We start from the raw sequence: 16,369 nt of genomic DNA on the forward strand, positions 1-16,369 counted from the left end.
GTGAGAAAAAAAAAATAGAATAATACAGAGCAAAAAAATACGCCATCGGTAGAGCAGATGTGGTGTGAGATAGGATAGAGCAGAGAATGTGAAGGATTTGTCTGTTTAATAAAGGAAGCAAAGTGAGTGACAGGTGGGGTATTTCTACAGCGTTATAGTGGTGACAGGATGAGTGGGAGTACACACACACTTTTACGTTTTTAGTTCCTCATCACATCCCTGACACGCACACATATACACCACATGTCTTGGGTTGTGTCAGGATAAGCCGATCCGCCTCAGATCCAATTTGGATGATGTTAACAAATAATTTTCAAATCTTTTCGTCTTTTCCTAGCAACAAGGTTACAATCTTCTGCCAAATGGAATCACCTGGAACACTTATTTTTGCCATTTGAACAAAAGAATAATCAGATAATCAGCAAAACCAAAGCGCATAAGGACGGATTAAGCAAACGGCAAACAAAAAACTCACAGGAGCCAGGTCCGGAAGAAGAAGAATGGAGAAAGAAAGGGAAACATAGATGAGGGGAAACAAATGGGAAAGGGGGAGCTGCTCAGTTCAGTAAGCTTTTAAGATCCTCCACAGTCTGGGTCCACGGTTTAATTACCTCTCCTTTAGCCCTGTGGATATTCTCAGAGGAGAGCTAAAGATAAGCAACATCAACAAACGCGAGCAACCATTGTCACCGTCTAAGCAAGTAATGCAATTCCCACCTGGTGGCAACCAACGTCTTCAAGGTGGCTAAAAACACATTTCTGGAGCAGCTGATGCAAATCCTTTAACTCTTTCCTCCAAAAAGACGACATCTGACGACCCCCCCCATTACCACAGCAGAACATCTGCCTCTAGCTCACCTCAAGCATCCTCCTGTCACACCAACCCCTCTACGTGTCCTCCTTCACTACATCCATGAATCTCCTCTGTGGTCTTCCTCTTTTCTCCCTGCCATCCAGCTCCATATTTAACATCCTTTGCTCACTATATTCACTCTCCCTCCTCTGCACATGTCCAAACCATTTCAACCTTGCTTCTCTCCATTTCCCATGTCTGTTAAAAGCTCAGCCATAACATTAAACATCCTCATGCGACCAGAACTGACACACTGAGGGGGATATGAGCCCGCTAGGGTCGTCTTTTAGTGTCTGGCACCAGGATCTCATTGAGTTCTGTGAATGGATGCATGGGGGCTTGGACGTGTTGTGGCGCATCCCGCAGACTCTCAACCTGAGCAGGCCATTACACGTTGAGCAGTGTTGCCTGTAAGATGTTAATCTGTTTATTTTATTAAGAACATATCCCCATGCATGAAACATAGGCTCCATGCTGAAACTATTAAGTCAATCTAATATACTGTACATGTTTCAGATCAAATATTAGCTTTGATTTTGGTTTCTGTGTTGAAAAACTGCACTCCCACACACACTGGCCTACTTACTGCGCAAAGGTCTTGTCCTGCAGTGGTGTATCATTGATTTGGACGATGCACTCGTCCTCCTTGAAGAGATTCTCCTTCTTGGACCGACTGTTTTCCTCGATGCCTTTAATGTGGAGGCCAAGGGGTCTTGCGACAAATACAGTATGGAGTCAATATGAAATCACGGAGGTAAACACACATGACTACATGGCAACACTCGAGTAACTTCTGCATTTTTATGAGTCAACATTGCCATCTGCCTTTCCTTGCGCAGGCCTGCTTGATTATGAGAGGATGTGGAGAAGAGAGCGTTTATGTGAGCTTACCGTCCATTGAGCGAGGAGCAGTATGGGACCACGTGTATACCCAGGGGCCCACGGTCACCAGGGAACTCGACTGTCCTCGTCAGACTACTGCCAAAAAATACACAAATCAGGGACATGAAATCCTGAAAACACAGATACAGTAAAAAAACAACAACAACAAAAAGCTACACACACTCAACCTTTCCATTTGCATTTTCCTCCAGGCTACACAGATAGGGATAGAAATTAGCTTACAGGCAGCCCTGCCAAAAATTGGAATTATGTGTGTGTTTTTGTGTGTGGGGTGTGTGCGATTGAGGACGCAGGTGGCTACTTCACCCCTTATCTACCTGCCTCTCAACTACCCAATCTAGCCGGTGGACAAAAGAAGAGAGCAGGAGATAAAAGAAAGAGACAGATAGAGGAGCAGATACAGATGAAACAGAATGAGGTTCTCTAATAATCTCTGCAGAGCCTTGAACTGTGGCTTTTAGCCGCAGATAAACAAGGACAATACCACTAAAGATAAACAAGAAGAGGGCTGCTTTTGATATTGGTTAGAGGAGAGGGGGACCTGCACGCTACGAGAAGATCAGAGAACTCCATCTCTGTCTGCAGGTTTGTTCTTATAAACACAATTATGGATCGTGTCTTCACCAAATTAATACAGTACGGAATTAATATACTAGTGCGTGCAGATTAAAAGCATTCTTTAAGTTTAAAACTGCTTTTTTTTAACTTATTTGTATGCTTTGGACAAATCTCGAGTATACATTTTGCTTCGGGGCACCAGATTTGTTGCTGATGTGGACAAAAAGTTGTTATCTAGATGGGTTTAGAGTGGAAATTAAACTGTTGACCTTTTTGTTTGAAAGAGCAAAGCCTAAACACAGTGGAGGTTACCCACAATGATATTTTTAACATGTGGATGACAAGTGACAGGTCCTTAAAGCAGTACTACTGCGCAGGTTGAATTTCTTCAGCTGCCTCAGGAAGTACATCCTCTGCTGGGCTTTCTTGATGACGGAGGTGATGGTGGTGTGTGTCATGTTATTTTTGTCATTTCATTGTTGTGCATTGTGATGTGATGCAAACCTCACAGCGCAGCAGTCTTGCTACCATCTTGTCAACCTTCCCTTTCACTCTTTGCTCCTATCCTTCAGTCACAAATCGCCCCAGACACTCGTCTCCACCCTGCCTGCGCTCCGTTCCTCACCTCTCTTGGGCACTCTCCATCGCTTTCAGGCATTTAAACTCATCTCCCTTCACCTTTCTTTCCATCTCCCTCTCATTCACACGTGTATTTTCTCTTACGTCTACAGAGTTTGATTCCTCTTCCCCCCAGAGCATACCTCCACCTCTCCAGGCTCCTGCTATAACTACAGATAAGCATGTCGTCTGTGAACATCACAGTCCAGGGAGACTCCTGCTGGACCTCATCTCTACATAGGATGGATGTGGTGTGCTTTCTTCTCTCAAAAACATGACCAGATTGTTTGTGAAAAATTACAAAATAAATTGCAGTTAAACACAGAGATCTAATTAATGGAAAGCTTTGAATATTTTATCCTCACGGTGGCTCATCTAAGTGTGCAAATCTCCATTTCCTCCTAACTGCATACTCAAGTGTAGTTAAACAAGTCACTGAAACCTTAATTGCTACTAATGTGTGTAACTATAAACTGTAAACTATAAGTCAGTTTGGAAACCAAGTCTCTTAGTTTATTGTAACTAAATGGATTTAATTGATTGGTTCTTATGTAGTACTCTTCTGCTCCACACAAAGAGCTTCATGTCTCATTCGCCCACTCACACACACATTCACACTCTGATGAACACATCCTGAGATGAAAGTATTTTTCCCGAGGATACTTTGGCAAACAGGAATTGAACCGCCAGCCCTCTGAATAATACAGTGAGCCACAAACACCCCATACCTCTTAAAAAGTTATGTGTACACGTAAAACCATGACTTCAGTCATCTGGAGAATGAAGCAAAGCCTAAAATATTACATTACATTCATTAGGCGTGTGCCATTTGTCCACTGTGAGTCTGTGGATTCTGCCTCCACAGAAAGAAGTCGTCCAAACTTTACGAACGAGCAAATAAACATCTGTTTAGTTGTAAAGTAAAGGTACTTTTGACCCGACATCACTGGGTGAAAGCACGGCTGTGTTTTTAGCCTGTAGCAGGGGAAAGGGAGACTCTTTCATGTCCTTATTTCAAGGGATATTTTCATTTCAATTCAGTTTTATTTATATAACACCAAATTACAACAGCAGCCACCTCAAGGTGCTTTATATTGTAAGGTAAAGCCAATAATGGAGAGGAAACCCCAACAATCAGCCCCTATGAGCGAGCACAAAAGTGTGGAGGATAAACTCCCTTTTAACAGGAAGGAACCTCTGGCAGAGTCAGGCTCAGTGAGACGAGGCCATCTGGTCATCAGAACACAGCCTGGAACATGACAGTGAGTATGAACCCAGATGTGAGATGAAACAGGAGCCCAGGAAAGTGTTAAAACTCAAGGAGATCTGGAGGTAGAAGAAGTCTCCTTGTTCTTATATTATCCAAGATAATAATTCTGTCTTCCATCGTTTAGACTACAACAGAATCTGCATTTCTTTAAAAGTTTCCCACATAGCAAAAAAGTTACAAGGCAAAAAGTCACGAGTTTTTAAAAAAAACTTTTATGCGTGTATGTGGGATTTGAAAGGAAACACAAGAACGAGTCTGAGAACAAAAGCACAGAAGTTCAAGGTTTATGTGCTTCACGCACGTACACAAGCCTAAGGACTAGCTGGGATCATTACAACGCACTCCTCCGTCACTGTCACCCTGCTCTCGTTAACCTCTGCCAGGGTCACACACATACTGTACACACACATCCAATTTGCATTCTTATTGCTACATCGCTCGCTCGCAAACACCATCAGTCACATTCCTCCAAATTGAAAATTCAGATACACACATGCATCGCATTTACATCTATTAGAGAACACAGTTACATCTAAATTACAGATGTGCACAAACCATGAATTACACAAACGCACGCATGCACACACGGCGTGAGAATTTACTTTCAGAGAGGGTACACAATGAGGCCAGGATTGTTTAGCATCATACAAACACACAGGTACAAAGCTAGTCCTGCATGATCTAAATGTATTCACGCGGTGTTGGGGGGGGGTTAACAAACAAACAAACAAACACACACACACACACACACAGCTTTAGCCCATTTACATTCATATAAAAAACAAACGGTGGCACAAACAAGCTCATCAGAGGCAACAGTAGCTTGTTAGCGCTGCACGCTAATATGCAGAATAGCTCCGCTCACCCATTTTAGCATCCCACTGACACAAACACAAACAAACACAGTCATTCCACTGGGGAGGGGTGCGAGGGCTGGGACTGGAGGGGGGGGGGAGCAGTGGGATGGATGAAAAGAGCAACGAGGAGTGAGACAGATGGAGCTCCCACTCTTGGTTGACTTCCTCTACGTCGACAGAGGCCGAGTGTCTAACACACTCGCAGCCGGGACTCCTGAAAATGTGCCCTCGCTCGCTCACCGTGGTGTCTTCAACTGCCAACCATCTGTTACCATGGCAAACTATCTGTGAGAGCCGTGCCTCCATTGTATCACGGGGCTGTCAAGACACCACTGTACTGTAAAACGCTGAAGAATCACCATCTGTCATTCCAGCGAAGTCCTCCCTTCTGAGCGCCCGCGACTCTGAAAAGAGCCATTTTCTAATCGGGGTGATGGTGTAGGGGGGGGGATCGATCTGCTGCTGCACAGGAATGTCACACAACCATCAGCTTTCCAGTCACGGCCTTCCTGGATGAGACAGGTGAAGGGGCTGCGGTGCAGGGTTTAATTGTTACCATGGTTACTGTGACTGGCAGCCTCAGAGAAAGATGAAAAATGATGATATGACTCCCGTCGAGCCGGACGTCTGCAAGTGATGACTCCAAAAAACAAAAAAAGGCGGATGCTTCCGCGGTGAGACGTCTATTCAAGCCTGAATACTGTACATTCACTCACCTGTACACACACTTACACACATTTGACTTTTACAGGTCAGCCAGCAGTGCTTGGCCAATCATGATCAGATTATCCCAGAATTATTACACCAAAACCACCAGAAGCCACGCCTCCATAAAGACACAAAACAACCATCATTAGACAAAAAAAAATCAAAACCCGAGCACCAATAAGTGATGCATCCTGACCACTGTGTGACACAAAACATCTGCAAGGTACACAGACGGAGACACAAATAACCATAAATGATGTCTGCCCGCTTCCTGATTGTTTTGTTTCTTCAGGGAGTTTTTACATGTTTGTGCCGATCCTGGAAACTTGGTGCTGACTGACCCTCGGTGTGCTCTTGAGACAATGAGACAATATAACTCTCACCCTTAAATGTATGAAATAACTTTAAACGGCCTTTGCTGTCCACAGTGCTTACCAGATCATTGCGTGTCACCTAGTCAGACTTAATTAACCTAATTGTGAAAGCGCTGAACTCAGCCTAATTAACCCTGTCAGCTATCTCACTGCTAACACGGGAAACCAAACATCTTTAGAAATCTTCTTTTTTTTTTTTTTAACGATTGCCTAAATGCTACACCCTGTCATCACACCTGAGACAACAGATACGCTGGTTTCTGATACTAAATGGTGCCTCGGTGCTTGGTTGCTCTCAGGAATCGAAGGAGCGATCCTACTCGATTACCTCAGACGTAACACGCGTTTAGCAATAATTCAGTTTTTGGAGGTTTTTGAGTTGGTTATAACTAAACCAGATATGCAGATTGCTGGGATGACCGGAGCGCACGGCACACAGGAAGAAGTTATAATCAAACTTAACTGAATTAATCATACTCAGTATGCTGACAGTGACATAAGCCAGTGTCTGACGCCACATTATCTACAGATAATGTGCTAAACACTGACAGTCTGATTAATCAAAAGTAAAATAAAGATATTAAGTATTAATTCAAAACATTATTAGTAGCCCTAGGTGTAACATTAATATCCCCAGCCTTCCTTTTCATCTAGACTCCAAGCACAGCTGTGCAACACTGCTGTAAAACTGAGCTTGGGGCTATTTTTAGATCTAAAATCAGATCTGAAATCTGAAAAAGACTCTTTAATGAGCTTTTAATCTTGGCTTTTCATATTCCTCTGCAATATTATTAGTACCAGTGTATCTGCTAGAATAAATTTGAACTGTTATTTGCATTTATTCAATAATCCAGGCCCACACTCACTTCTGTTACAGCCTAAACAGATGAACAACTGTCCCACCCACAACCTCATAATGGGTTAAACACACACACACACACACACACACACACACACACACACACACACACACGACTGTTTAATCCTGTCATAGTGTCGGGCTGTCAAACAAAGAAAAGAGTCGTAATCCTAGTCTCCATCCCTGTGCCACACCAAGCTACCTTTAAGAGTGACACCTGCACACGCACACTTACCTGAAGTTAATCTTGCTCATCTTGGCAGGGGGGTCTTCTGCAAGTCGGTCCAGAGCTCCTTTCAGTACATTGCCGATTTCCTGTATTAGACATGAACAAACAAACAAAAACATTAAGTCTTTGATAGCTGCAATGACAAATGAACAGTTTTTGACCTGTACGCGCGCTGAACAGCAGCCGGTCGGGGAACACGAGGAGGCCCGCCACCAATTAGTAAAACAATCTCACGTCGCCATCAATCACCTTTGGAGACAGTGAAGGGAGAATGACCACCGGACGCTGAGCTCTTACCACACGCCTCTGTCCTTCCTTCACTCTGTGTACATTTCTATCTATGTACTTCTCCCTGCCCTCCCTCCCCCTCCTTCATCCATCCCTGCCCTGTTTGTCGGGGCAAGCCTCTATTTTTAAGTCTACGAAGAAAAAACACAACAAAAAAATCAACAACCCTGGGGCAAACGAATAAAAAGGAAGAGGGAGAGAGAGAAATGTGGGAGCAAAGAAAGAAAGCGACAGCGTCAAACTGTTGTGAGACGCTCAAACACACTCGAGGGGTGGGACTGAGAATTCGCCCCAGATCGGTAAAGACAAGAGGGGAGCAATTAGGTCCTTCTGCCTTGTCACTTTCATTGTGTCACCAGTACTAATGGCTGAAAAGCTCCCCGCCCACCAGCCCACTACTTAGCAACCCCACCACCACACCCAACTCCCCTATGGACCCTCTGTCACAGTACAGAATAAATAAATGCTTTACATCTCACGCGCGCGCGCTTCCTGCAGATATTACCTACACATACCGTCTCTGCAGAGCTGCAAACGTGGAAAAAAATATGATGTGTTTATGAATACAAACACATATGCTGCCTGCACAAATAGTGACCCACTTATCTGGGCTATGTGAGATTACCCCCCCACCTACAATGGAGCACATGTGTGCGGGGGCAGAAAAGATGAGCTGGAGGCTCCATTGTTGCTGTGCATCTTCCCGCAACGCCATTAGCTAACGCACACGCAACACATGCTTCTCCATCTTTGGTACATCCTCATCACAGAGTGAGGAATGGAGCCCTTGGGAATGCGAGGCTGGCAGGAGTGCAGGTGAACACGTGTAACGTGAACACGCGCGCTTAGCTGTACATCCTGTTTTAAAGGAACTGTACCATGAAAAGGAACTGCAGCACCACGCACACATTAGGTACAGTAGCATAAAATCCTCCCCGTGTGCCTGCGTCTCTTCTAAAATTACATACGTTATATAAGATAGGAGATGGAAGGGTACATAAACACACACATAAACCTGCATATATTTAATGCTTTAACATTAAGGGATCGCGCCAATCTCTGATTGGGAGCACTCAGGTTTAAGTGGTTGTAAAAACAGCAGAATCCCTGCTGTGCTCAGCCAATCAGCTTGCCCCTTTCGGTGTTTATATCTCAGCACACTTAAGAGGAACATTAGTGTCATTCCAGCCTCTCTAAGGAGAGTGAAAAGGCTGCAGTGTTTGGGTTCGCAATAGTAAAACTTTTAGAGATGAGATCTTTGTTATATTAGTGTACTTATGTAACGGATACCCATACTAACCCATGTGCTACTGGGCTATAAGGTCGTCTCCTTGTGCATGTCTGGACTGATCCCAGTGCAGTTGCCATTTTAACATCGCTCCCTGAAAGTCCCCTTTGGACCGACTGTATGCACTTTCTGTAACTTACAGATTTGTCCTGAGACAAAAACGATCTAGTTTTCACATGGAGGATCATTATGGGAGCTAGGTCTCCCAGTATGACTCAGAACAAACTGGACTTTTTCAAGTTCAAAGATGATGCATCAGATCAGGAGAGGTGTATGCTAAGGTTTGTAGTATATGAACTTTGAATTAGTTAAATGGGACATTTACTCACACTGCTGGATGCATAATGGCCAACTCTGAGTTCAGTATCTTGCCCAAAGGTACTCTGAGAAGCAGATTGGAGTAACCAGGGATCAAACCACCAAAATTCCAATTGGAAAATGACCCGCTCTACCTCCTGAGCCGCCCTACTCCAAATTATCAAGGCATCTCAGGGAAGACGTTAGGCAGAAACTATCTGAACTGTGGTACGTGCGCCTGCCATTATGCTCATGGGCACGCACAACCTCCTTGCGACAAGAATAACGTGATGGTTGCTCAGTTATTGGACTGCAAATAGTTGCAATGATTAACTGGTTGCCCTGAATTTGAGCATGTGAAACATTCAAATTCTAAGTGACCACAATCACAAAATTGAACAAGGGGCCTCACGGGACCGTGTTCTGGCTCTGCAATCAGAGACAGACTGGCAAAGGTCTGCACATTTATAACCACAGACACAGACATGCCAGTATGTTGCAATCAATCTGAGTCAGTCTGTGGTGTTGACTATAACCCATGTGCAGCACATCTCTTTGCAGTAAGGGACTTGACTTGGTTGTATGCCTGTATAAAAGCAAGGTTGCTGAGTACCTATGTCGTTTTTCAGTTAAATTTCTGTCCTGCAGTAATTATGTCACTATGTGTGGAGGATATTCTGAATTTTTAAATCTATGAAGTTATGCTGGATTCTGAATAAAAGGAGTTAATTTGGATTCCTGCTTTAGGTGAACTTGTTTGTATGTAGAAGGCAACAGATTTGGGAAATTTCCCCAATTCACCACGAACACAATTCCCAGCTCAAACTGATGATCACTAACAGCAAACCAACTGCATCGTTTTGCATCTTTTACTGTCATATTGACACCAAAGTCACTTTGAAGACGGCAACTAACTGCAAGTGGTTGCAGTCCTGGTCCCCATGAGTGAAGCAATCATTGTAAACAGTCACAGTAAGTTTGGTTGTGTTGCAGTCTCTAACCACTGTTTTCCCCATGCGTGACTGTAGCATAACATAATCTTCCCGCACCACGTGCACCACTTTCATCCTTTTAATATGCAAATGAAACATAAGCAACAGCACTGAAAGAGATCCAGCGGCGCATTAGGAGACACCCATGAAGGGGAGCTCATTTTAAAATCAGGTTTTTGAGTTGTAAAAGATTTTTATTGCACCTCACACTGATGACTTTAGTGTGATCAGCACTATTCGTTATTTTAACACTTATCTTTACCTTTTTTACACCAGTGTACAATAATGTCCCATCAGCAGACACTTTGTTTACTTCTGACTGATTAAAGTTCATATTCAGCTTCTTTCACTATTTTTAAAAGAATATTATATGAAGCCACAGTCCTTTTCCACAAGCATAAGATAATGAGCATTAAAACTCAAGTATTGTTTAGCTCTGATAACATCTAAACCCCCTCTGAGCTTACACATCCGATTGACACATCAGCTTCTGTCTTAGCTTAAAAACGGACAGCGCCTTTTATCACTTATGGTTAAAGTGATACTTCCAACGCTTCAGCTTGTGCTTACTCTTTGTGCTATCACTTAAGCTCCTTTCAGCACCGTCTCTTCAGCTGCTATTGTCTGGGTATCCCATATGAATATATAATTTTTTTAAAAACCTGATGAAAATCAAAACTTTAAATGTTTCAGATGCTTCAAGTGCAGTTTTGACACTTGTTTTTCTTTAAGAAATCATTATGTAATCTAGTTTCCTCTCTGAGTGATTAAAATGTGGCAGGCTTTGTGGTGCCAGGACGAACGCTCAAATAATTTGCGAAACCTGTCTGAAAAGCTGCCTAAGCACGACTAACAGGTTGTCTTCTCTGTTATTGTGCCGCACGGCGCCAAACACGTTTCTGTTTGGAGGCAGAGTCGACGCTGTGAGTGACAGGGCGGTGCGCAGACATATGAGAGATGAGATATTTGTGTGTGTGAGCTGTTGTTGTCAGACAGATGAGTAATGAGGTGTGTGTGCCTCTTCCGTGTATTTCCTGTAGCAGCCTAGTTTGAGAAATAGCGTGCGTGCACGTGTAGGGGAATGTGTAACCGTGGGATCACAGTTTCGATGTGCTCGCCGGTGCCCCCTGACCCTCGTCATATCCATCACATCAACTGACTGCCGCTGCTTGTGCGCTTTCTCACACATTGTCTTTAAAAAAAAAACACACAAATGCACCGCTAAATGCTGAAGCTTTGGAAAAGTCAACACCAGATGAACACGATAAAGTACGAATGACTGTTCAACTGCACTGCTACACCTCGACATATTAATAATGAGACAAAAACGTGAGAGAGAAAAAGTGAATGAAGAAATATTATCCAAGCATTATAAGAAGGGAGAGTGCAAAAGGTGAGAGGAGCAAGAGAAAAAGCAGCAGCTCCTGCAGTTAGCGGGGTAGCATTAAATGTCTCATTTATTAGCTACGAACATAGCAGGAAGTCTGGATCAATTAAAGGGCCGACTGCATGTTTAGCACTGCTCAGCCTTTTGCAAGTTTCATTAGCTCTTCAGATATAAAGGGAAAGGCTAAGAGAGGTGTGTGCTGCATGCGAGTCAAAGAGAGAGAAGTGGAACAACCTTAGCTTTCACCATAGCAGGCAGTGAAATCAATTAAAGGGGCAGGATGCATATTTATCACCTTATCAGGCTGAATTAGACTTTATCTAGCTTTCAATACCTACTTCAAGACAGAAAGGGACAAAAGTGTGTATGTGTGTTGATTTAAGTGTGTGTTGATTTGAGTGAGTGAGTGTGTGGATGAGAGTAAGGGGGTTTCCAGAGGAGTTGGTACAGTGGATGAGGGAGGATGAAGTGATAGCGTATTGATCTAAGGAGTCCATCAGGCCGAGGACTCAATATGCCCAAGAGCTGTGACGGCCTCACAAGCTTTCACACAAACACACACACGACACTAAGGCTCCCTTTCCTCCTCCACACGTCGCCTACATCATACATAAATTCCACAGGCTGGATCGCAGGTCTTGATCAGATTACTGATTACTGCAGCCGTGAGCAATCATTAATTACTTTAAGACTAATCCCTGATTCTTTCCCTGCAAATCTTTTAACGGCTAAAGAAACACATGAGTGAATGAGCAGGAGTTAAGGTTCACGGTAACGCACTCAAGAGCACAAATAAAAATCTTGAAGCTCCCGGGTGTGAGCAGCTGAAGAAAACGGTTTTCTGATCTTAGTAAGTTCACGTGGATCAGAAAGGGAGAGCACCATTCAATGCTTAACTCAAGTCAATTTGACTTCAATTCAATTTATAAACACGGCAAGTAAAAAAAGGCTAGTGAGAAGAAAGAACTTGGTGCATCCTGGGAAGCTGCCAGCAGCATAGGCCTGTTGCAGCGTAACTAAGGGAGGATTCAGGGTCACTTGATCCAGGCGAAAAAAAACTTTAAGACAAATCTTTAAAGTAGAGACTAGAGTAGGGTCTGTCTCCCAAATCCAAACTGGAAACTAGTTACACAGAAGAGAGGCCTGAAAGCTGAACTACTGCCACTACTCTTAAACATCCTACAAAGTAAGTCAAAAAAATTAAACCAACAGTCTCAAGGCCAAGTGCTTAAAGATGATACAGATGATGATTACTTAAATGTGAGTCATGGGTTATAAAAAAACAACAACAAAAGCTGCCTTTTCCAACACCTTTCTCTGGAGCTGGATATCTTTAATAATCAAATTCACTCAATCTCGGTCAAGAAAAGTGGTTTATGTTGGAAATTAATTCAAGAGCTAGAGGTCACATCTCTGTCAGACTGTTCTTAGATCCACTGATACTGAGTAAAAGTTTATCTTGTAATTGTCATCTTAGTTGAGAGTATTTGACCAATATTGCTAAGCACAAAGTATAGCCAATGGTAATGTGAAAGTTTTGCTGGTATTCTGTCAGATAACAGTTTATTACAGCTCATTCATAAGGGAGCATCACTGTCTGCAGCAGGTCCCATAGCAATCCATTCAAAAGGTCATCTCACTCTGAATCACTCAAATCCATGGTGGCACTGGAAAAACAGGCCAGAAAATCCTCAAAGTCAGGAGCACAACTACTCTTAAGCGTCTTATTTGTAGACATAAACAAAAGACAAGTTGGGCAGTTCATGTGGGGACACTTTTTGCAGTCACCCTTTCTCACAATAGCACCAAAGCTCCACATCAGACTCACTATGTTCTCACTATGGAAAATACTGAGGTGAGGGTGCTTCCTGGGCGGAGAATGCACAAAGGGATACATGACATTAGGGGTGGGCGATATAAACGATATACGATAGAAACTATATAAATTTAGCCAACGATAGAGATTTTGACTGTACCGCTCTATCGCGATAGCGCATGTTGATGATGTCAACAAGCTGCGCCTGTTTTGGTTGAAGATGGCCTCACATTTAATATCCATTCTAGAATATTTTGGTATACAAAAGGAGTTCATGGTGCCCTCGTCCTGTGGCTGCAAAGCCCTCAAAGCAAGCTCAAATCATGACTCATCCACCACCGTGCTTTACAGTTGGTATGAAGCATTTGTGCTGATTAGTAGTGTTTGTTTGTTTTTTTTTTACTTCTGGACAAACGTGGTCTTGCTCATTATACCCAAGTATCTCAAATTCGGTCTCATCTGGACAAAGAACATTGTTTCAGAAGTCATGTGGTTTGGTCTCAGGTTTTTTGTAATGGCTCTGAGCATTGCACCGTCTGACCTTGGTGTGAAATTGCTGTTAGGAGATTGTGGCACTATGTTAACACCCATCTGAATTCTCACAACCAACTAACTACCAAAACTTTTATTTTATAGAGGTGTTCACACTGGCTGATGATCATTTGATTACGTAACCTATTAATTCCTATGGAAGCGGTAAGAGTGTACTTATGTTTTAAGGGAGTACACAGTAAAAACTCATTCTCACAGGACTCCATGCACACAGTCTGTCAGACCAGACTGTTTTCTTCCTGTATCTGATATTACTGCATACCCAACAAAAAAAAAAAAAAAAGACCCTCTCTGTAAGGTTGCAGCTTCTTACAAAAAGGCAAAATGTGACTTCCTGGTAGGAAAAGAGCCTACAGCCATTGCTGTCCATAGAGCCAAGCCACTGGTGTGGCTTTAAATGACAAAGCAACATAAAGAAACACTGTTAAAAAGAGTCACATTTTAAAAACAACATCTTTACAGGCCTTGTTTTTGTCTGGGTTTAAATAAGACTGCAGCAGTCGAAAGCAGGGATTCATCTGTCATGCAGCAAAGAGATGTGGATTTATGTAAACAGTTCTAAGGACACTTTAAATCATCTATAATGAGCCTGTTCATTTTGGTCCAGGCGTGCTGTTTGAAGCACACGAGGCCCGACATTTCTTGGACAAAAAATACGGGCTCTGTCATTGTGTTTACACGATGCCCACTGATGCCTGTGTTCTGCTTAGTCACCGCTGAGCTGAACACAGCAGGAGTAAACAGCAGGGCTCCTTCTCCTCCCTCCCTCTCGCTACCTGAGTTTTCCTGACACACACATACAAGCGTGACCTCACCTCGATCTAGTCCTCCACGCACATTCAATAACCCACGGAGGACAAAAAAAGTCGGCCTTAATGGCGGCCCGTTTCGAAAAGAGGCCGAGCGCTTGAAAAGCCGATCCTTTCAAAGTAATGCCTGGGGCAGAAAGCTGGACCACAAGAGGGATATTCAAGAGGTTTCTCCATTTGTCTTCAGTGAGTGAAAGGCAGAGACCAAATATGCAACTGGAAATACAATATGTTCATCTCTCATATTTATTTACTGTTCTCTTGCTTTCACTGAAAAACTCGTTTTACCCTGCAGGAGTTTAATCAATGGAGAGTGAACATTGAATTTCTGATGGAGCTCTTTTATTGCTCCTTTTAGAAAGCAATGAAATGAGGAAGACAAGAATACCTAATATAAATAATCGGAATATCTAACAGCCTATTTTCTCATCACGTTTAGTTGGCCAAAGGTAACGGCAGACATCAGTTTCACTGAGAAACAAAAAAAAAATCTAATTTTGAAGTTATTTCCTGTGTAACTCACCGGTTCAAGAGATCCGTTGCTTTGCTTATCAGGTGGAGGTGTGGCTGTCGTCTCAAGGGGCGGGGCCAATGCAGAGTCGCTGCTGCTCCTCACCAATAGAGGTGTATCTGTGATGAGAGACATGGGCGTTAGAGACAAAGATAATGAGAGGATGCCGTCGGCTCCATCTGTGTTTGTCTTTCGTGTGGTACGCTGTTGAAAAGAATCAATATTATATTAGCTCTCTCAACTCCAAACCCACTGTGGGTGATGAGAAGAGATGAAATCAGAAGAGCAGAGGAGGAAAAGAAAATGGAAACAGAGTTGGCTTTTGTCTTCCTCGCTAAACATTTGGCCTCCATCGTTTCTAGACAGAAAAACTGTGATGGTTAGACAGGCCCCTGAGGCGCTGGCACGACCGAAATGAATAAAAATTCATTTGAAAGCATCTCGTGACACGCAAAGAAGATATTTTGAAAGAAAACAAAGAGAAAATGACTCCTGATTGAGCACGGCTAATGTATATGCGAAGAGAAACGACACGGGAAATGATGAGAAAGACAAAGTGTTTGGAAAACACGACCAGACAAAAAACACTGATCTCTTTTCAAGGGTTCCCATTTATTTTAGAATGACTCATAGACCCTGAGGGTGGACACGCAGCCACCCCAGCAAGATGCCCAAGCCTCACACCCACCCGCAGAGAGCATTTACATATGACCAGCTGTTGCCTCAACACTCCCATGCGCACACTCGCCGCAACCCCTCAGCCCAGAGAAAGGGAGAGGGAAACAACAGTGGGTCTGATTCCACAATAAAACAATTCGAAAGAAACTAATTTGGACTTTTGTGCTGCCTCTTGCGTTTAAAATCCACCCCAAAGGGAGCAGACGGGTATTTGTGGAGGTAAAACCCACGGTGGAGTGTTTCCAAATGCAACTCGACAGAGGAGAAAATAAAGTCAAGGGGAAAATAAAAAGGCAGAGTGTGAAGTAAACAGAAAGAAGGGGGGGAAAGCTGAGGAGAGAGCCAAGAGATGGTGACAGAGAAAGAGCAGGGTGAAAACCTGGAGAGGGAAGGCAAACAAAATTCTCTCCTTTCATGTAATCAATCTCTCTTTGGAGGGTCAACGACAGGGTCCTGGTCTAACGTGGTCAGAATAGAGAAGGAAAGAAGGAACTGGAAGAGGTGTGTGTGTGTGTGTGTGTG

The 16,369-nt window shown here is 43.3% G+C and overlaps 1 protein-coding gene across 2 annotated transcripts in view; it reads right to left on the bottom strand.

The window, feature by feature from the left end:
- Nucleotides 1-16,369, bottom strand: part of pard3ba (par-3 family cell polarity regulator beta a) — a 190,611-nt gene that overhangs the window by 127,184 nt on the left and 47,058 nt on the right. The window contains exons 4-7 of one of the 2 annotated variants that reach the window (XM_005920031.3): nt 15,182-15,288; nt 7,236-7,315; nt 1,745-1,828; nt 1,440-1,565 (exon numbers count right to left, since the gene is read on the bottom strand). In XM_005920031.3, coding sequence (XP_005920093.1) covers nt 1,440-1,565; nt 1,745-1,828; nt 7,236-7,315; nt 15,182-15,288 — 397 coding nt within the window. Of the gene's footprint in view, nt 1-1,439; nt 1,566-1,744; nt 1,832-7,235; nt 7,316-15,181; nt 15,289-16,369 lie in introns of both variants that reach the window. The other variant, XM_005920030.3, reaches the window with a different exon arrangement.

This window comes from Haplochromis burtoni, unplaced genomic scaffold, assembly GCF_018398535.1.
Source record: "Haplochromis burtoni strain Fernald_Lab_line unplaced genomic scaffold, NCSU_Asbu1 Contig_40, whole genome shotgun sequence".
In the NCBI taxonomy this organism is placed as follows: domain Eukaryota; kingdom Metazoa; phylum Chordata; class Actinopteri; order Cichliformes; family Cichlidae; genus Haplochromis; species Haplochromis burtoni.